The sequence below is a fragment of the Rhinichthys klamathensis genome, unplaced genomic scaffold, assembly GCF_029890125.1.
Source record: "Rhinichthys klamathensis goyatoka isolate OS25496 unplaced genomic scaffold, OSU_Roscu_1.1 h1tg000161l_1, whole genome shotgun sequence".
Lineage (NCBI taxonomy): Eukaryota > Metazoa > Chordata > Actinopteri > Cypriniformes > Leuciscidae > Rhinichthys > Rhinichthys klamathensis.
In genome coordinates, this window is record NW_026606695.1 from 2,503,022 (window position 1) to 2,525,593 (window position 22,572).

The following is a 22,572-nucleotide window of genomic DNA, read 5'->3' on the forward strand; positions in this document are numbered from 1 at the left end:
CTGCTGGACCTGGGAAACGAATTTCGTTCCTTCATGTTTAACATGTTTGAATGAGAACTGAACTGAACTGAACTGAATTGTACACAAGCACATTTAATAAAGTCATATTTTTGGATAGACGATCACTAGTGTTTATCACAACATTAAGGAAAATTTCGTCATTCCAAATTTATGAACATTTAAAAATAAAGTATTACATTTATTTACAGTAAACAGCTTATATGAAAACATTATTAAGTGTAACATGTATTAACTGTCAACATGTCTTATTTTGTTGACTGTAAAGTGTTTAAACACTATCTCACACATATATGTGTATTAGGGATGCACGATATAGGATTTTGGCCGATATTCGATATGGCGATATTTTCAAACAAATTTTGCCCGATGCCGATACCGATATCGATATATTTGTATTTTTTTTTAAGTGCAAAAAAAGCTTATTAAAGCTTCTATTAATGTTCTCAGTCAAGAGCAGTGAGTGATTTCCTCTGTGTTTTGTTGTTTCATTAACATTAACGGGATAGTTCTCCCAAAAATTTAAATTGTCATCATTTACTCTCTCAAGTTTCTTTCTTCTGTTGAAATTATAAAAGTTATTTGGAAGAATGTGGCTAACCAAACAGTTGCTGTACTCCAGTGACTTCCATGGTATATTTAAGCACAAGAAAGAAATGAATCCAGGTTTGAAACAACATTAGATAGACCGAATTTTTATTTCTGGGTGCAGTATCTCTTTAAAGACAAGCGGCAGAATATTATTACTGTCTCTTTAAGAACTGCACGCGAGTAACGCGACGCGTCTAATATACACGCATTTGACAAGCAGATTTTCTCTGTTTGCTTTCACTTTAGACATAACCAACTTTGTTTATGTAAACCTTGTGTGTATTTGACAGTATCAGCGCAATAAGACTCGAAAGATTAGTCCAGTATGCAGGCGCTGTGACAGGCTTTTAGTTCCTGTGAGCGTTGCGTGTACGCGCTCAGAAAAGCGGATGTTAGAACAGCGCATCAGCACGTGAATGACATGTTTAACTAGCAAGACTTTGACGCACATGCAAACAATGAACTTTTGTGAATTGCAGTGTCCCGTGAGTGTAACTCTACCTCTGCGTTTACATGTGATGTGAATGTACGTCGCGTTGTACAGTATGTTGAGATGAAGGCGCCAGAATTGAACTGATAGAATGCACAATACTATGATTTTTCTTCAAAAGCAGATCGTGGAGACATTTTAATCGTCCACCATCAAAAACCGTGAGACGCACGGCACACCCCTAGTTGGAAGTTTAAGTTGCTGGCGCTCATGCTTCGTTCACGGTCGTCACGTGCGCATAGGAAACACGCCACCCTATCGGCAAGACTCATCGGCAGAAATATTCATATCGGCCGATGCCGATGATGGTCATTTTAAGCTTTTATCGGACGATACCGATGTTGTCCCGATATCATCGTGCATCCCTAATGTGTATGTGTACTACACTGTAAGTTCTGTTTATTTGAATATGCAGTGATGTGTGATTGTGCATGTGGGCTGAGGTATAACTGAATTTTACCATAAGGAAGGAGTAACCAATCCACAGACTTCTCCAGCCCTGAGGGCAGGTCGGTATGCTGAGATCTTGGCTGTGGACAGCGATTGCTTGAGATGGAGCCTCACACACTGAGCAGCGGCTAATGTACTGAGATATCTGCTGATCTGCCACAGGCATCATGGGAATGGGCGCAGAGGTGGACAGCCAATAGGATTTGTCATTCCGGCTAGCGTAGTGGCAGATTTCATTGACTGTGCAGTACAGGAAGGGGATGGTGCTGAAATGTGGCAGACATGAGCCGGGCAATCCTGTGAGGAAGAGAAAATTTGAATTCAATGATCTTTCAGAGCGTCAGGCAAATCAACTCATCAGTTCATACATGTAAAATTGTCTATATTACACAGTGCACAATAAACTTATCTACAACAATATAATTCCAAACATTCTATTCCAAAACAGAATTTTCAAAATGGTATGATCCTTTTAAACAATTGAAAGCCCTTATAATAGCAACCCTAGTGTCTCACCCAGGTCCTGGTTGTGTGCTTTCTCCTGCCCCTCCACATACAGCAAACTGTATCCCTCCCATAGCTTGGTCATGCCTTGAGGACACATGGGCATCTGGATGGATTGACTGTGTTTCACCAAAGTATAACCAATACCACTACTGCGCACCAGTGGAGCAGGAAGACCTGGCAACCCTGGCTTGCCAGGGGGTCCTGTGGAGTGAGCGAATTTGGCAGACAATTACAGAAGGGAGGAGAAGAAATGTGTGAACGCTATAGTGAAATCTACTGTTGCCCTACACACTTGAAACTGTCGTTAATGAAATTTATACCTTAAAAATATGCAGAAATTTATACCTTAAAAATATGCAGTTACTGAAATGTCTACCTGAACTGACCGTTAAAACTTTTTTTTTCTTTTTTTCTATGATTGAGTCATTAAATAACATGACTTGATTGGAATAAAACAAATTATTATAGATTTGACCACATAAAGAACATTTTAGGTTACCTGACAAAAAGTATTTTTCAGTGCAGAGTAAACAGGCAAAAGAAATACACTGGATCAGTGGTTCTCATCTGGTTTTGCACCAGAATCCAAATTTTACACACAAGGCCAAAATTGTCTATTGCACAAAACTGTTTATTGCTAAGAAATATCTAAATATAAATGCAGTACACTACCGTTCAAAGGATTAGGCTCTGTAAGATTTTTTCATATTTTTGAAATAAGTCTCTTATAGGTCTCCAAGGCTGCATTTATTTGATAAAAAATACAGTAAAAACAAATATTATTAAATATTATTACAATTTAAAATATGTTTTATATTTTAATATATTATAAAATGTAATGTATTCCTGTGATGGCGAAGCTGAATTCTCAGCATCATTTCTCCAGTCTTCAGTGTCACATGATTCTTCAGAAATCATTTTTTGCTGCTCAAGAAACATTTACTATTTTTATCAATGTTGAAAATAGTTGTGTTGCTTAATATTTTTTCTGGAAACCATCATGGATTATTTTCAGGATTTTTTGATTAATAGAATGTTCAAATAAAATAATTTATTTTAAATAATATATAAATAATTTATTATTTATTTTAAATTTATTTAAAATGGAAAACTTTTGTAACATTGTAAATGTCTTTAGGGATGTAAATTTTCACAAATTCCCATGATCGATCGGCGTTTAAATTAACGATCAATTAATCGATTAATCGTTAGCCTTAATACTGCAATATGCGTCTGCTGCAGTGCATATGGCCAACAGCATGACAGCGTCTGCAAATGCTGCTCAAACCGCTATGTTCCTCACCAAATTAATGAGAATGGTTTTAATCTAAATAAAGGGCTAGTAGGATTGTAAAATGTTTCGATGTGATTGATAATTAAATTACAGGGCTCGAATTTCGGCGCGGGATTGCGGTATTGCGCATAATTCTAATAATTCCCACAGGTCTCCCATTTATAATGCAGGAAATTCCCGCAATCGTAATCCACACAGATTATAAAATCAAATAATTCTTTTAACAACTATCTGCCAGGCGCAATTTCACAAACAGCGTGGGTGTTCAGCGGTGCCGCGTCTTCTATCTCTTCTCTCAAAATGTGTTGTGCAAGGCAAGCATCCAACGCTGCGGCGACACACTCGCGTTTAGGAGTCGGGACATGACGGAATATTCACTTGCACAATCGGGCCAGCAGTGCATCGTGACTGAAGTTTACCATTTGCACGTCTTTTTAAGTCTTACCAGTTTAAACATTCAAGCGATTTTAAACTAATCAGTGCTTGTGCGCTCTCTGAGATGATTTTCTATGCGCACATTCATAGAGAATCCGCCTCAAAAACAGCTGGCCAGTAACAAAAGTTATTTTTCGCGGATTATATTGCTTTAACACGCAAAATTGTGTCAATTTCGGTCTTCGTGAGTATACTCTAAACATTGTCGGTTTTGTCTTTTAATAAGCATAAAACGCATGCCATAATGAAGACAGGATCCGTGCACTAGCTCATTAATTTAGTTGTCAAAACAACAAAATATAGCTTTAAGTTAAAGGAATCAGGATTAATAGCCTATATTTAATTTATTCAGGACTAAAATACTACCCAGTGTTATTTTCCATTTGATTACTTTATTCAGTTTCTGTAGGCCTATATGAAGTTAGACCCATTGAAAAACTTTTCTCTTTATTTGTATCTTTATTCTATTGTATTTATTTGTGCTACTTTTTTCAATTTAATTAAACAATTTAAATCAAACTTCCTTGTGTTGTGTAAACTCTTAACAACAATATTACCCCATTGTAAAAATGCAATGAGTGCAAACATTTCGGCAAGATAAATGTAATTTTTGTTTGGAAAAAATGCCCCCCGCCCTTCTCCCCCTCAAACCCCCCCCCCCCCCCCCCCATGAGAATCATCTAAGGGGGGATTTCCCCCCCATTTTCCAAAACGAAATTCAGGCCCTGAATTAAATTAAATATTTAATAATCAAATATAACGACTAATACAACGTGTCACCAACGCCGCCTCAGATGCGCTTGTTAGAATGTGTGACTTGTGGACGCGTGCTCTTCCTGGAACAACGCACTTAAAACGGCAACTAAACCCAATGAATTCACACCGATTTAATAAAATAGTGTTCTCATGTTATGTAATATGACAGTCCCAAATTAATCCTCGTTATTAGTCGTGCATTCTGCTTGAGCGGCGCGCGCTGAATGAATAACTTAACCGTTGAGCACTTTGCTAGCACGTTATTTAACTCAAAGAAACGCATCCTATGAGATTAATCAGATATATACAAAATAAACATAATATTACAAATTATATCTGCACAAAATGACGTGAATGCAAAAGTGAACTTGAACTAAGTTACGTGCCATTCAGAATGACTCATGTTGTGGACGCGCTCTTCCTGGAACAACGCGACACGGCAACTAAACCCAAATAATTCCCAATGTTTTATTACAATATTGTTCTCTTTATAATGTTATATAATATGAATGACAGTCCCAATAGTCGTTATTAGTCGTGCATTGCCATTTGAGCTGCGCGCGCTAAAGATCACGCTGCGTCAATTCTTAACCAAATGCATCCAATATGAGATAAATCAGATATAGATAGGCGCACACAAAATAAACTATTACAACTTACATTTGCACAAAACAAAAGGCAGCGAATGCACACGCAAACTTATAGTCATGATGAAGGTGTAAAATAGTCCCAAACATAACTCCGGCGCGCTCGCTTACATGTTTCGCGGTTGAGCAGCACGCACGCGCATGAACCTGCTTAATCGATGATCGATAAGGTTTATCGATTAAACGTGTTATCGACAATTAATCGATCGTCGATTAATCAATATTGATCAATTTAATGCAATAACATGGATAAAAGAATAATCTTAATAAAGTGTGAACAGACAAACAACCTTTTCTATATGGTTAGTTATATTTTATTATTGTAATTGTGATCTGTTTTTGTTATTTTCCCTTTTGTCCATGATAAAAATAAAACCTGTGACCTGTGAACCACCATGTGAAAACCACTGTTCCAAAATGTATATAAAACATGTAAAGGACATTCTTTGTACCTTGGTTTCCTGTGGGTCCTTGGGTTCCTGGAGTTCCAGGGTCACCTAAAGTTCCTGGAGATCCAGCTGGACCAACTGGACCGGGTCTACCCAATGGCCCTCTGAGTCCCTTGGGACCTAAATGAATTTCAGAGGAATTGAAGTTAAAAGGTATAATTGATCAGACTTTCAGTTTAATATTTTTTTCTTATCTTATGTTAAGACAGGAAAAAAGCACTCACCTGGGAACCCTGGAGTGCCTGGCAGGCCTGGTATTCCCGCCTGACCAAAAAACCCATCAAGACCTGGTGGGCCTGGATCCCCAAATGGTATTCTTTGGTTTGTATTAGGTGGGAACAAAACAGGACCTGGAGCTCCCTTAGGACCAGAATCGCCTGAGAGGACGATAAGAAAATGTTTCAAGAATGCTTATGATTTACATTATTACTGTTGTGCAAAACGATTTTCAAGATATATAAAATGCACTGTAATCTACTGACCATTTAATCCTTTGGGTCCATTCCTGCCATTATCTCCTGGTTCTCCCGGGAACCCTGGTCGTCCACGTACACCACTAAAGCCAGGGTCACCTCTTTGCCCTTGTAAATCCAGATGAAAAAGAGAGCACAAAAATGAATGAATTCCCAAAGCCTAGGGAGGGCACTGCACGAGAGGCAGGCCCGGTTCTACGGGGTGCTAAGTACCCTTAAACGAAAGCAAGAGCACCCTCAGTTGATACTGTAATAATATCATATTGGCGAAACTGAACCAGTATGTATTTGTGTTTGTGCTCAAAGGGTTTCTATTTACGTGTTTTTGCAGCGTTGAGCAATAAAGCCAATCACATACATGCCTGTTGATTTCTTGAACGCAGTGGCCAATCAGAGTTGTTTAATTTAGCCACAATACACTTACCGCTCAAAAACACCAGAGTTCTTCTTCAGTGCTGACTCATAAGTTCTGCACGCTTGTGAATCCTCTCATTATAACAAACGAAGTGTAGACATGATGCAAGTAAGAGTTTCATTGTGCAGTGTAGACAGCTTCATTGATTATAACAAAACTTTGTCAGATTGCAATGAACTGAGATGATTGACAGCTTTTTATTGATTTTAAATGGAGCGCTCTCTGCACGCGTTTAGATTACAATAAGTTTACAATAACAAAGTTGACATCAATGAATAGTTGACAACATGTTATGTTGGATTAATTTAAACACTGCCTGCATCATGGCATGATTATAATACATCACCATAAAGCGTTAATTAGCACAGCTACCATAGGTATTCATTTTGCCATTAGCATTCTCCACTTAATCTATGCTTTGGAAAAAAAAATAGAAATGTCTTCATGACATTGATGTTTGTGTACTATTCTGAAATAGTTTTTTTAAAACCTCTTTACTGGCAACACTAACTCTGTAGGCCTATTTCTCAGACTGATCTCATGAAATGGCGTATGTATGACATGCCAATTCGTATTTCCTTTTTTGGCGTGCTATTAACATGCATAATCGCTTTTCAGCGTGTTTATCAACGCCTTTGACTAAACGTTATATTACTGTATTATGTATATATAAATATATGACCTACCCCAACCCCGTCCCTAAACCTACCCGTCTGGGGTTAATACCATTTATGAGTCTTCTCCTACCATCCTAGGAAAAGAAATATCGCTCCACAGATGTAGATATAGATTTTGCTTCGTTTCGCTCGGACATTTAACGGCGTACACATACACGCGGAATCACTCGGACATTTAATGGCGTAGACATACACGCAAAAGATTTTGGCGTGGACATACACGCGGATAGCTCAAAATGCGTATAGATAACACGCCACTTGAATTGAAAGTGGCGTGTATGTTTACGCAAAGTCATGATGTCATGTTGCTATTTCTATATAACACACTGTATATTTCAGTTACATTGCTTCTTGTTTTTACTTGACCAAAAAACTCCTTAGCGTCTTCTTTTAAAAGAATTTATGAACTTTAGTCTAAAGTATTCATGAATTGCAATCATTTAAGTTTAAAGGGGTCATATAATGGTACATGCACTTTTAAAAGTTGATTGTACTGAAATGTGTGTTGGCAGTGTCTGTACACAACCATCATATAATGATAAAAATCCATCCAGTGGTTTTGTTTTAATCTCCTTATATGTTTTCCCCTGCCTCAAATCGAGCCGTTCGAGTCTGTGACGTCACAAGCTCGCACGCCCCTCCCACGATTGTTGATTGACAGGAGCGTTTCAACACAGACCCGCCCTCGCTCATGAGGGAGCTGTCAATCATAGTCTGCGCGGCGCGGACCGGCGCGGTCATTGTTGATATGCTCGAGCACTGTCTATGAGCATAATGGCGTCTGAGCGATTGTGGTGTTCTGTTCTTGGGTGTAATAACGAACACAGCAGTCATTTTAATGTTTTTAAATCCGAACCGCCGAAGACGCAGTGGCTGAGTTTGTTTTCGAAGGGAATATTCCCCACGAGCAACGTCAATGCTTTCATGTTTGCGCGAATCATTTCTCACACCAGACTGCTTTATAAACGAGGATCAGTATAAAGCTGGATTTGCTAAGAAGCTGCTCATGAAAAAAGGATCGGCACCAGATATTTGTGTTCCTGCTGAACCTCTAGAACAACTGAAGTGAGTGTAACGTTTTATTAAACTTTATATTAATATATTAATCTTTGCAAATCGCTAGCTGCACGCTTCACAATGAATGCGTCTAAGGTTTACACTCAGGGTACTTTACGGCATGTTTTCTATGTATGATGTTCTCAATATAATTCATAATCCCACGTTTATACTGAACAATGCGTTATGGTTATTGTGTTATTGAGTTACAAACGGTGTACACACAGAACAGAGAGGCGGGGTGAGCAAAGCTCATGATCATTTAAAGTCATATGCACTGAAACGGCGTGCTGAAAACAGAGCTGTTTTTGACCAGGTAAAATAAGTGTTTTCTTACAATACTAATGAGAATTTTTAATTAAAGTATATTACAAACTTTTAATTTAGACCCTAAAGAATCATATTAGCTTGTACAAAAATGGCATTATATGACCCCTTTAAGTATGTCATTTTCCAGTGAATTATCAAACATTGGGATGACAGGTAAGAGGCTAATTTATTGCACTTTTTGCCCATTTGTAATTTGTTAAATTCTTGTGTGCTTCTTTTTTATCTTCCAGATTTGTTAGTTGTTGTTTATCACCACCATTTATTTACTTCATATTTATTTTAATGTTTATCACTATTCATGTTATACTATAGGAAATTGCAGTTCATATGAAAGATGAGCACTAACAGGGCCGGCCCTGTGAATTCCTATAAATAAAATACAACAACAGAGTATGAGGCTGGAAATTTTTTTAGAAACTTCACATCAAAATAATAACAAAAGAATACCTTTAAAACCAGGGTTGCCTGGTAATCCAGGGGCTCCAAAAGCACCAGGGTCTCCACGTGCTCCTGGTATTCCTGGTAGCCCTGGAAATCCAGGATTTCCTCTGTCTCCTTGGACTGTTCCAGGGCCTGGTGGTCCAGGCAGGCCAGGAGGGCCAAAGGGACCTACAAATGATCCAGTTCAACTGATTTCACAGTATCACAAACACTATGGGCAACCGCCATTACAAAAGGTGAGTTAACGGTCAAAGAGAAACAGATCAAAGTGGATATAACTGTTAGCCCTCTAGATCAAATATATTTTAGTTTTAGATATATACAGCCTAAGGTTCAGCTTAATCTTAGAGAAGCAACAAAAAGTAATCAGAAAAAAGAAAACAGAGATGTCCTGTACCTTCTCGTCCATCTAATCCTGGAAGTCCAGGGTCTCCAGGAGGACCTGGGATATTAGAAGGACTAGGTGGCCCAGGGGGGCCAGGGTTACCAGGGTAGCCTCTAAAACCAGAAGGACCTGAAAGCCAAAATTTCACAATCATCAAATACATATGAAAATAAAACAGCAAAATAATGACCCCATGATTGCCCCTTTTCTTGTTAGAACACACCTCAGTGGCCTTGTGGAAAGTGTGATTCCCAATCCAATCTTCAAAGAAATGGCTAAATGTCTCAAATTGTCTTTATATTTATATTTTATAATAGTTGTTTGTATTTATGGAATGTTTTTTGTATACTCCTAATTTTGCTGGTGGACAATAGAGATTCTTGAGTATTGTTGAGTACGGACTGTCTCTTTCTCTCTCACACATACTATGTCGCCCATGTAAGTATTTTCAGCTTTAGTTTCTTATCTGTTGTATTCATACATCTACTGTTAAAGTGCAGAACTGCCACTGACACATGAGTGGCAGGTAGACTCCACTATATAGACAGGTAAAATGCTTCTACAAAAACTATATGCATTAACCAATTTCATCTACAAAATCAATAGGATAGTGCTGTGAATTTTCTGAAGCTACACTGAAGTCTATACAGGTAATTTTTGACCTGAACATAACGGGTTTATTTTTTATTTAAACAGTCCATTAGGTACATTCATTTTTACATCATTTTTAATTTATTTTATTTTAGTTCAGTTATTCAGACTTTCCTTTTCATTCAAATTACTAATTTTCTTTCCTTTATTTTCCTTTTATACAAGATATTCAGAAATGTTTGGTCGTCCATCCACATGATGAGTCTCACCAGTGTCTCCTTTGATTCCTTTCTCTCCAGGGCGACCAGGTCCACCGGGTTGTGATGAGCCTCTCTCTCCCTTCCGGCCATTCACACCAGGAGCTCCAGGCCGACCACCTTCAATCACACCTGAGGATATATGGTAAATAAATAAGCAGTCACCAGGGTGTTTGTTCAGTTTTACAGCTTAATGTAGAATTTTATAATCAAAGGATCGTCCAATTAATTTACCTGGAACTCCACGTGGCCCCTTGGATCCTGGAAGACCATTGAGTCCGTCTAAACCAGGTGAGCCTGGAAAACCTAAAGTAACATTTGCGGTAGAGTATTTCAGAAATGGATTCATTTTGCTTTCTTTTAGTTTGTAGAGAGATGAAAAACTACAACTGAAAAAAAAAAAAATACATTTGGTTTTGGCAATATCTAACAATAAAATGGTACTAGTTCTTCATTAACCTTTCTCTCCTGGTAAGCCTGGAGTTCCAGGACGGGCTGCATCTCCATCACGCCCATTCTGTCCTGGATAACCAGGAAGCCCCCTAATGCCTGGGAGGCCTGGTGAGCCTATGAATAAATACAACAATAAAAACCAATGACATTAGGGGAAAAAACAGCTTTTGAAGTAAAAACTGGAATCATTACTCCAGAATTATAAGGGTGGCAGCAAATGTCCACATACCAGCAAATCCTGGTGCTCCTGGCTCTCCAGGAAATCCTTTCTGGCCTTGAAATCCTACGACTCCTGGGTAACCTGAATCACCTGGTTCACCAGGAAAGCCTGGACCACCTGAAGGTAAAATAGAAAAATCTATTTATAAAACCAGACTGGAGTATAAAATACCAAATTAAATACAAAAAATATATAAGAGCTGATAAATAAATATTTGATATCCATAGCCTGAAAAAAGTGTCTTTCTCACCTGGGAATCCAGGATTTCCAATCGCACCCTTTGGTCCAGGGGGTCCAGATGATGCATATGAGTCACCTTTCTCACCTTAAACATATCATTTTTAGGGATATCAGTGATGGCTGCCTTTAGCCTACTATTCAACTACCTGCATTTGCAATATGTAGTGCAGGTCGGAAATAAAGATCTTAAATGATTATTCTAAAAAAAGGCACTGACAGAATTACACAGATCTCACCTTTGCCACCAGGTTGTCCTGCAGTGCCCGGGAACCCTTGAACCCCAGGTACACCATCATCACCCTGCAGTGGAGAACACCACATATTGTAAAACACAACTTCCTCGGTTAATCTCAGTCTGAGAAGAACTCGTCCAGGTCATTTGACCAGGAAAAAAATTGTAATAAAGAAAAACAAAAAGAAATAATTTTTAAAGAAAAATTAAGACAGATTTTTTTGCATTTGCATTGCGTTGAAAAGATTTCACTTTTTAAATTGTGCCACAATAGGTCTACACATAACACATTTTAGCAAATGCTGATACCAATATAAGTTTTGGTGGATCCCTAAGTCAACTGTAACATATTTAGACCTGTGCCTGATTACAGAATGCTTACCCTCAGGCCTGTTGTGCCAGGGAAGCCCATAACTCCAGGAGAACCTTTAGACCCAGGGAAGCCTGGGGAGCCAGGAATACCTGGGTTTCCAGGCTGGCCAGTAAAACCTTTTACTTGGCTTGTAACACCAGGTGATCCAGGAAAGCCTTCACGTCCAGGTCGCCCTGAAAAACCCTTATCACCTGTTGAAAAGAGAAACACGATTCTTTTTACTGAAATTCTAATGGCTGAATGACATTGAGTCATCCACCCAAAACATTTATCACAAACTGAAAAGATACCTTTGCTTGTGATGTTAAGATGTTATGAAGAGTCATTTAATTAAGTTGTGGTATAATAAATGACAAGTCCATGAACATGTCAATGCCACTAAATATCATGTATTGACTATTATAAACAAAGGAAATGAGGCCTAACTGGATGGTCTGTCCACTTTTTGTACCTCTTGGTCCTGGGAAACCAGGCAGTCCATCAGCTCCTGGGTCACCCATTTCACCATTTTCCAGCCCCTCTAGCGTAAACAGAGGAGGAGAGGGACCTGGAAGACCAGGATCTCCACGATCCCCTTTAACACACAAATATATGCAATTACTACAAACAATTTCATATCTGGCTTCTTTCTGAAGTATTGATTCTTTATTGAGTGCCTTCTATGGTTTCACTTAACCAGAAAAAAAATGATATAACAAGATGTCCTGCAAATGACATCAATATACCTTTGAGTCCTGTTGATCCAGTGTCCCCAGGAAAGCCATCCTGCCCAGTGAAACCAGGTAAACCTTTAACACCTGGCCCACCTGGGACTCCAGAAGAACCAGGTAATCCTTGGAACCCCGACACCCCAAAAGACCCCTTCACTCCTTGGGCACAGACAAAAAATATCTACATTATGGTAAAAAAACACATGATAACGGCACAATAAAGTAGTAGAAGTAAAATTGGCACATTTTCAATAGAATCACACATGGGGCATTTGAAACAATCTCAGATTCGTGTTGTCTTTCTAATAATGCACAGCATAACAAATTCCTATAGTGTGTTTTTAGGGACAGTAGAAGCAAGTTAAAAATGAATTAAGAAGTGAATCTCGAGTAGCTTCAAACAACAATAAAACTCAAATAAATTTAGAACAAGTTCTTTCTGCAATCTTCATACCCTTGATTCCTGGTCTTCCTGGTATGCCTGGACGTGTTCCAATGCCAGGTGGTCCAGGAGGTCCCCTAAATCCCTGTTGCCCTGGGATACCAGGAAATCCTGGTATACCCTTTATTCCACCAGGCCCTGGAAGCCCCGGATCTCCTCTCACACCCTTCAACCCAGGGAAACCTGTGGAGGAAAAATTAGTTAAAACATAATATTGAAATATTTTATATATATATATATTGGAAAGATCCTCGAAATTTATAATAAATAATTTCAGGGTTTTTTTAATATAATTTTTTATATGGGATAGTAAATGAACTTTACAGACAGTATACTTTAAACAACATGTAATTACCCAAAACAAGCAAATGCTAATGGATGCAATGTTGTAGAATAACGCATTTAGTAAAAGATGCAATAAATGTTAACAAAAAAACATTTATTTATACAGTGGGGGAAATAATGATTTGATCCCCAGCTGATTTTGGAGGTTCGCCCACTTACAAAGAAATGGTCTATAATTTTTTTTATGGTAGGTTTATTTTAACGGATAGAGAGAGAATATCAACCAAAAAAATCCAGAAAAAAACACATTGTATAAAGGTTATAAATTGATCTGCATTTCAGTGAGTGAAATAAGTATTTCATCCCCAAGCAAAACATGCCTTAGTACTTGGTAGAGAAACCTTTGTTAGCAAGCACAGAGGTAAGACGTTTCTTGTAGTTGGTCACCAGGTTTGCACATCTCAAGAGGGATTTTGGTCCACTCCTCTTTTTACAGATACTCTCTAAAACCTTAAGGTTTCTTGGCTGTCGCTTGGCAATTCGAAGTTCCCTCCACAGATTTTCAGTAGGATTAAGGTCTGGAGACTGGCTAGGCCACTCCATGACCTTAATGGTCTTGTTCTTGAGCCAATCCTTTGTTGCCTGGGCGGTATGTTTTGGGTCATTGTCATGCTGGAAGACCCATCCACGACCCATCTTAAGTGTTGTGGCTGAAGGAGGGAGGTTCTCGTCCAAGATTTGACAGTACATGGCCCCGTCCATTGGCCCCTCAATACAGTGAAGTCGTCCTGTACCCTTAGCAGAGAAACAGCCCAAAACCATAATGTTTCCACCTGTTCTTGACTGTAGGGATGGTGTTATTGGGGTCATAGTCAGCATTTCTCTGACCTCAGTCACATCTGACCACAGCACTTTCTCCCAAGACATCTCTAAATCATTAGATGTTCATTGGCAAACTTTAGACGGGCATGTACATGTGCCTTCTTGAGCAGGGGGACCTTGCGGGCGCTGCAGGATTTCAATCCATTGCGGCATAGTGTGTTACCAATGGTTTGCTTGGTGACTGTGGTCCCAACTGCCTTGAGATCATTAACAAGCTCCTCCCGTGTAGTTCTGGGCTGATCCCTCACCTTTCTCATGATCATCCGTACCCCATGAGGCCAGATCTTGAATGGAGCTCCAGACCGAGGGCAATTGATGCTTATTTTGTATTTCTTCTATTTCCTAATAATGGCACCAACAGTTGTCTCCTTCTCACCAAGCTTCTTGCTGATGGTGTTGTAGCCCATTCCAGCCTTGTGCAGGTCTACAATCTGGTGCCTGATGTCCTTTGACAGCTCTCTGGTCTTGTTCATGGTGGATGAGAGGTTGGAATGGAAGATACAGATTCTGTGGACATGTTTCTTTTATACACATTATGAATTGACATTAGGAGTACTTTCTTAAAGTGACAGGACTAATCTGTTTTCCACATGGGCACATAACCAATCTGTGGGAGGCAAAATTCTTGCTGGTTAGTAGGGGATCAAATACTTATTTCATTAGTTCAAATGGTAATCAATTTACAACCTTTATATAATGTGTTTTTCTGTTTTTTTGTTGTTGATATTATGTTTCTATCCATTGAAATAAACCTACCATAAAAATGATAGACCCTTCATTTCTGTGTAAGTGGGCGAACTTTCAAAATCAGCAGGGGATCAAATAATTATTTCCCCCACTGTATTTGTTGTACTGGTTGAACATAATATATTTCACAGTTTTGGAAATGTCAGTTCAAAGTAAAGGCTAATTCTAGACAGTACTACCAGCTGAAACATGAAACATTACTTTCATGACTAACTAAAGATGCTGTTGTTATATCAGAAGGTGTGTTTGTGGTTAAAGGCACACAAGCACATCAGAGTTATAGCAGCGTAACAAGTTCTGAGGCTAGATTGTTAGGTGGTGTTGCTCAAATTCAGTGAACCTGAAGATTAGTACTTAAACACACAAGTTTAAGGCCATCTTTTAAGTGTGAGCGTACTATGTGATGCCAGCTGGTACACAAACACACAAAAAGATGTACAAGTGCAGTTTAAAACATTCCATTGATAAAAGACCATGGATAAACTTTCTTGTTCAATCTAAGAAATTAGAAAATGAATTCTACATTATTACTATAAACAAACAAATCTCTTAGCTTGACATAGAGGCTTAAAGATCTGTAACCCTAAAGGGATAGATAGTTCACCCCAAAACTCTGTCATATACTCAAGATTCATTAGTTTGAATCATCTTCAAACACAAATGTAGATATTTTCAATGGAACCTGAGAGATTTCAGTCCCTCTATTGAAAGTCTATTAACTTTGAATCAAGAAGTTTAATCCAAGACTTCTGAAGAGACAAGATCACTTTATATGATGAACAGATTTAAATTAGACTTTTATTCGCATATAAACAATGATCAACGCACATACATAGAGCACATCCAATAAACGGAAGCTCGACCATACTTTTTTGATGTGCGATAACAAACGTCATTGATCAACGTTATTATCTGAATAAAAGTCTAAATTAAATCATAAAGTGATCATGTCTCTTCAAAGTTTTAGTGTCTTGGACTTGGAGAGACATGGAGAAATCTCTCAGGTTCGATTAAAAATTTCTTAATTTGTCTTTCGAAGATGAATATAATCCTTATGGGTTTGGAACGAAATGAGGAAGAGTGAATAATGATAGAATTTTATTTTTTGGCTGAAAAAAAAAGTTAATGCATGCTCCCCTGCACTCATTGCCTTAATTGGGAGGACTGAAAACACAAGGAAAGACAAGTGCGTTATAAGGTAGCAAGGCAAGAGTGCGAATTGTGTGTTAGATAAACATCAACACTATATTACAGGGCATCAGGGAGGACAATATTTCTCACCTTGGCAGCCTAGTGAGGTGACCCAACACCAATAATAGAAGAGGGTGACACCACAAATGGAAGGACGGGAGGGTGGAAATGATGGTGACGGAAAAAGAGAAAGAGTGGAGGATGACCATAAAGAAAAGAATAATGAAAACAGATATTTTTGAGAAGAAGATCAGTAAACACAGGCTGACGTAGACTGATAAGAAAAGAACGAGCCAACAGTGAAATATTTTACCACAACTGAAATCTCCAGTAGTTCACACAATGCTCCCAAGAAAACAAGTTATCCAAACCATAACTTCCCAAGTTATTAGTGGTGTATAATATAGATTGTAGAAGAGATTCCTCAGGATTAAGTCTGGGTAGAACTTCCAAAAATGTAAATGTGAAAGGTCCTAGTGACATAATCGCTTATTATGGAGCTCAAGGTAGAGTTTACGCTAGGATCTGAGCAGCTCTTGTTGAACAAATACTCACTCATATTATTAGACAAAACACCAAAATGTATGTTTCATGACAATTAATTTTCTTACCTGGAGGTCCATTAAATCCTTTAGCTCCAGCTGGCCCTCTGGGACCAGGGATACCCCCGGGAGGTATTTCTCCTGGTGGACCTATGGGACCTACTGGACCAGGTTTTCCATCCACACCTCGCTCACCCTTTACGCCAAGAATACCACTGCGTCCATCATTACCTAAGGAGGAATGTATTAGTACTAATGCTTGATATCCATATGACTGGTGATAATGATGTTGAGAGTAGCTTTGTGAAAACTACCTAAAAACATCTCATCAAACTTACCAGGCCTCCCAGGTAAACCAGGTGTCCCAGGTGGACCCTTGTCTCCTGGCTCTCCTGGTCTCCCTGGAGAACCTGGACCTCCAGGGGTGGCCCCAAGCACCACACCGGGTTCTCCCTTAGCTCCTGGCACACCTGGAAAACCATTTCTTCCTGGAGATCCTGGTAAGCCAGCATTTGTTGTTCCTGGTAAACCTGTATCTCCTCTGATTCCGGTGAAACCTAACCATAAGTTAGAGTTAGACAACTATAATGCAATTATACCTTGAAATGTATGGCTAAGCAAGTTGACTAATTATGATGTGTAAGATTTGTGGTTAAATGAAGCACCCATTCACATTTAAGGGTGTAATCTTACCCTGAGGTCCTGGTTGACCTCCAGAACCTGGTTCTCCTCTATCACCTTTAGACCCATCAAACCCTGGGCGCCCACTTCCTCCTGGGGAACCAGGCTGACCCTTTGGCCCTTACATATACATGAGCACAGACGTGCAAAAGAACATGTTAAAACATGTTCGAACAATGTGAAATAACTCTTTATAATTAAAATACTACCATTTTTTAACTTTCATATACTTTTAGAAATTCAATTACCTGGCACCCCGGGACGTCCAGAGAATCCTGGATCTCCTTGTTCACCAGGAATCCTACAGGGCAGTGGTGTTCCTGTTGACATCCATTTCATTGTCAAAATCATATAAAACTGTCAATGATGACCCATTCCACACATACACACACGCCGCCTTACATCTAACCCTGACAAACTGTATAAAGGTATTCTGCTCTAAAAAGCCAGTATTAAAGGTGAGTGTTTGTGTTAATTGTTAGTTTAAAAAAATGTCTCTGAATATCTAAGATCATTGAATGTTGGCAGACAAGAAAAAGGACAGGAGGGAATGTATTTTAACTATGCAATTACATTACAATCCAGCATTACAATTTTATGAACTGTACAGACAATGAGATCAAAAACATGTATAACTGACTGACAAATAGGAGCACACTTTAATATTGTGGAGGGCATTTCAATTTACTTGCAGGTTTGGAGAAAATGATTTCAATTTTAAAAACAGAAATTTTCTTGTTAAAACGCTTATATTAATTCTTCTGTAAAAACTAAATGTTATTTTAGCTGTTAAGTTATCCAAATCATGATTACCAACATAATACCTGTTGGTGGATGTGTCTCTTTGTGTGTAGGATGTAAAAGTGTTTATTGGCTTTACATGGTCATAACAGGAAATCTTGTAAATAACTTTACACGGTAAGTGACAAGGTTTTATTTAATTTTATTCCTCAAGGGTCCTATCAGTTAACAGTGTGTATTTTAGTGTTCCAATGCATTGCTGCATAGACTTTTATTGTTTTATATAAGTGGATGTACAGTAAAGGCAATTTTTTATTGTTTTTTTTTTTTACAAACTGAGGGATAAGTCAAAAATCTTTTAATAGTAATTGATAGTATGTCATGGGTGTCTTTGATAAAGGTGAACTAGTATCTGGACTAATGTCACTACAGTGAGTATGCAATGTGAATTTGAGTAATACGCCTTTGATGGTGTATCAGGCTCTTCGAAATATAAGAAATGTTTATTATCATAACTAAAAAAATAAATAACCCCACCCTCCCCACAGTATAGCCAGCATATTAGGGCTAATAACATGCACAAAGACTGTTAAATGACTGGCAAAAGAGGGCTGTTATATGGCAACTACTACTTTTCCAGAATGGCAAGCGTCTAACTGAATTAGACACCTCAAGCTATAGGAAAGTCATAATGAAAGTATGGTCAGATTTGGTGGACACTACAGTTAAGCTGTCTGATACAGTCAGGCCATTGGAAAATGATTTATTTTATACTGGCTGCAGCTCTGGGCTTCGCATCTCACCTCCCTCTTCCAAAGAGGCATCATTAAGCCCCGCCTGCCCACAGCTGTCACCTAGTCAGACAACATGCAAGGGCAAGAGAGATTGCAAGAGAAGCTGTCAATCAATCGATTGATGAATGAGTTCATTCGGGAAGCATCAACAAGAAATCAAATGCACAAGCATGAAAATTATTGTACCTTTAGTAGAGAAATATAAAGCTCATTCAAATATTCCAGCACATTCGGTTAAAGCAGTGCAAATAAAGAAATCAAAAGGGAACATGTGCATGGCTGTGTCAAAGCCATTCCATTGGTAAGAGAGAGAGAGATGGAGAGCATGCAAAGAGGTGAAAGGATTTGGGGATTCAGACATGGATGTTAAGACTTATGATTTAATTGCATCTACTCAATTTCTCTCCGAATGGAATGGCTTGCAAAGAGGTCAAAAGTTCTGTTAGGCACAGGCAAAATGTCAAGATTTATTTGCACACCCATTCACACTCGCGCACATCCAATGCTTGACAAGATGAATGCTTGTCAAGATGAAATGTAGCAACCTCTAAACTGAAGCTCTTTCAACCTAGCTCATCGTATACTGTTCAATTATGCAATTCAGGATACCTACAGGAAAAAAAACACTGAATATTTCTCAATCAACTGAAATGAGGAAAGATCATGGCAATCTAACTAAATTAACTGTAAGACTGTTCTCTGGGTTAAAAATGAGCAAATGTGCCGTTTTAAACCACTGTACTGAATAAACTAAGCAACGTAAACCCACAAAACAAGCTAAATATGCCAAATTTATTTTAAAAGTGATAAAAACGAGGAGGTCTTATAGAATCTTGGGATGCATTTCTATTGTATTGCTAATACATACTCAATATGAAACAGTATTTCTGCATCATCAATAACTACATAGGTTTAATTAGCCTATTTATATATATATATTTAAAAAAAATTGTATGTGAAGTCGTAACACTCTTTTATGCCTGTATTCAATATATAACTGTTTATATTAAAGGAGAACTCCGGCGCAAAATGAACCTTTGGTCTAATTAGTCAACCGTTATCTGAGATTTGTTTTCATGATTATCGAATGTAAATAGTTTTATCTTTAAAAACAGTTTAGCCTATAAAGCTAGTATAACGCTAGTATATTGGGCATAGTGTAATGACAAATAAAAATCGCTTGTTAATACCACTAACAAGGCTCAAAATAGCCCCACACTAGCACAGTAGCATAATGAGGGTCCCTACCTTCAAACCGAAGCATTGAGAACTTTGTCAGTGTCCAGACAGTTTAATAAGAAGATATTGTATACATACAGTCAACTTCGCGTATACAGGCAGAAGCCATCTTTGAAAAACAGTCTCTACCAGTTGATCTACGAACGCCGATCCAAGCCTACTGTTCGCGCTCACCTTATCACAACTTATAGCTCGTTCACAAACGAGCCATAAGTTGTGATAAGGTGAGCGCGAACAGTAGGCTTGGATCGGCGTTCGTAGATCGACTGGTAGAGACTGTTTTTCAAAGATGGCTTCTGCCTGTATACGCGAAGTTGACTGTATGTATACAATATCTTCTTATTAAACTGTCTGGACACTGACAAAGTTCTCAATGCTTCGGTTTGAAGGTAGGGACCCTCATTATGCTACTGTGCTAGTGTGGGGCTATTTTGAGCCTTGTTAGTGGTATTAACAAGCGATTTTTATTTGTCATTACACTATGCCCAATATACTAGCGTTATACTAGCTTTATAGGCTAAACTGTTTTTAGAGATAAAACTATTTACATTCGATAATCATGAAAACAAATCTCAGATAACGGTTGACTAGGTAACAATGTGTAATTAGACCAAAGGTTCATTTTGCGTCTGAGTTCTCCTTTAACTGCTTATATTGACAATTTGTGTGTATCCAATTCACTATATGTGAATATTTAAGCTATAAAGTACATACTTTAATAAATGTATCACATACATTTTATGTGATCTTATTATTCAACAATAATAATAATAATGACATAAAAATGTAGAAATAATGTCATGTAAGCTGAATAATTTATTTTGTATATAACAAAATATTTCATGCTGTGTAGTTATTGTAAAGTGTTACTAAATTGTTTTTTCTACTTACCTGGAGAACCTGGAAGTCCAGGTGTTCCAGGAAGACCATTGAATCCAGGATCACCTTGTGACCCTTTGAACCCAGCTACACCAGGATAGCCAATACCAGGATCGCCACTGGAACCGGGCCGACCTTTGGACCCTGGGATACCAGGAAAACCTTTATCTCCAGTCACCCCAAAACCAGAGTCCCCCTGTAGAGAAAGAACTTAGAAATTTAGATATGTTTAAAAATGTAGATGTCAATGGTTAAATGTTGTACTAGAAGCATAATTACAATAAGCAATCATTTTATAAGCAGTTGCTGGTGTTGAGTAGGGCCACAAATCTTCTTTGACAGTAACAACAGAGCTGATTAAAATAAATGATAGAAAGGAAAAGGAAAATTTGCCTATCTACTCACAGGTGGACCTGGTTTTCCAGGGAAGCCAGGAGATCCATCCCTTCCGGGGTTGCCGCTTGCTCCAGGTGGCCCAGAAAGACCCTGTTGACCCAAATCACCTTTTTGTCCTCTACCTTGGGGGAAGAAAGAATTACCTTTCTCTCCTTTACGCCCATAAAAGCCTCTCTCACCCGCACGACCCTAAAACAAAGCAAGACTCAATTAAAATTAAGCAATATTTTGGATGTTTCCTGATAACCCTAATTTTACTCACAGGGATCAATAAGACAGTAAAAACCTCAAAGCAGTCTCTCCTGTTTTTTTGCGATTCCATGATCGATGAATACAGAGCAAACTCAAGAAAATGTCACTTTTTTTTGTTTAGCAAAATTTTTTTTTTTTTTTTTTTTATCAGTCTCTTACATCAAGACCCTGTGGTCCACGGGATCCGGAGAAACCTTGGTCACCAATTTCTCCCTTCACACCATTAGCTCCAGAGAAACCTGAGGGCCCTGGAGGCCCTTGACGTCCCTGTGCACCCGTCGTTCCTCCACCCAAACAGTTGCAGTCACCATTTTCTCCTGCAGGGGCACAGGGTCAAGTAGGGAAGAAGTCCATGTGTGCCATTATTATTATTATTTTCTAATTTAAACTCAATACTTATCATTTCAGTTCTACAACAGAGTTCCTTACCTTTAAACCCTCCATAGCCTCTTTCTCCAGCAGGTCCTCTTGGACCAGGCTGACCCGGAAAACCAGCTAGTGCAGCAGAGAACGTGTTTACTAGAAAAAAATAAATAAGAAGCAACCATTAGCTTATCTCATGATCAACATCTATCAAGTTCTGTTACTATAAAAAAAAAGTGGTAACCTGCAACTGCTAACTCAAGGGAAGTGTTTCTAGATCTACTTGATCTAAACAACACAAATGACTTTTGCTGGTGTGATCTAATTTGTCAAATCTTGATTTCATTTTCACTTGAATGAAACCAGTAAAGTTAGATGTTACGAACCGAAGCATATTTTTAGGCTACTTGCAATTAAAAAGATGATGACCATCATATGCAAAAGCTTACATGAACTTCCCGGTGGTCCAGGGAGACCAGGAACTCCAGGAAGGCCCTGATTTCCGGGACGACCTTCAGGACCATAAGAATCCCGACCTGGGTTTCCCCTCTGTCCTTTGGGTCCACGACTACCAGGGAACCCAGGGATGCCAGGACGACCTGAATAGACAACACAGATTAACAGTTAAAATAATATTAACATACAGTA

The 22,572-nt window shown here is 38.5% G+C and overlaps 1 protein-coding gene across 2 annotated transcripts in view; it reads right to left on the reverse strand.

The window, feature by feature from the left end:
- Positions 1–22,572, reverse strand: part of col4a6 (collagen, type IV, alpha 6) — a 138,987-nt gene that overhangs the window by 8,973 nt on the left and 107,442 nt on the right. The window contains exons 20-46 of one of the 2 annotated variants that reach the window (XM_056258932.1): positions 22,374–22,523; positions 21,991–22,080; positions 21,721–21,878; positions 21,319–21,498; positions 20,926–21,109; positions 18,805–18,855; positions 17,509–17,580; positions 17,273–17,380; positions 16,918–17,136; positions 16,649–16,810; positions 12,945–13,115; positions 12,506–12,649; positions 12,232–12,354; positions 11,790–11,971; positions 11,412–11,475; positions 11,186–11,260; positions 10,945–11,052; positions 10,722–10,829; positions 10,497–10,568; positions 10,275–10,394; positions 9,427–9,543; positions 9,036–9,197; positions 6,120–6,218; positions 5,862–6,014; positions 5,641–5,757; positions 2,066–2,257; positions 1,560–1,846 (exon numbers count right to left, since the gene is read on the reverse strand). In XM_056258932.1, the coding sequence (XP_056114907.1) occupies positions 1,560–1,846; positions 2,066–2,257; positions 5,641–5,757; positions 5,862–6,014; positions 6,120–6,218; positions 9,036–9,197; positions 9,427–9,543; positions 10,275–10,394; positions 10,497–10,568; positions 10,722–10,829; positions 10,945–11,052; positions 11,186–11,260; positions 11,412–11,475; positions 11,790–11,971; positions 12,232–12,354; positions 12,506–12,649; positions 12,945–13,115; positions 16,649–16,810; positions 16,918–17,136; positions 17,273–17,380; positions 17,509–17,580; positions 18,805–18,855; positions 20,926–21,109; positions 21,319–21,498; positions 21,721–21,878; positions 21,991–22,080; positions 22,374–22,523 (3,668 nt within the window). The remainder of the gene's footprint in view (positions 1–1,559; positions 1,847–2,065; positions 2,258–5,640; positions 5,758–5,861; positions 6,015–6,119; positions 6,219–9,035; positions 9,198–9,426; positions 9,544–10,274; positions 10,395–10,496; positions 10,569–10,721; positions 10,830–10,944; positions 11,053–11,185; positions 11,261–11,411; positions 11,476–11,789; positions 11,972–12,231; positions 12,355–12,505; positions 12,650–12,944; positions 13,116–16,648; positions 16,811–16,917; positions 17,137–17,272; positions 17,381–17,508; positions 17,581–18,804; positions 18,856–20,925; positions 21,110–21,318; positions 21,499–21,720; positions 21,879–21,990; positions 22,081–22,373; positions 22,524–22,572) is intronic. The other variant, XM_056258933.1, reaches the window with a different exon arrangement.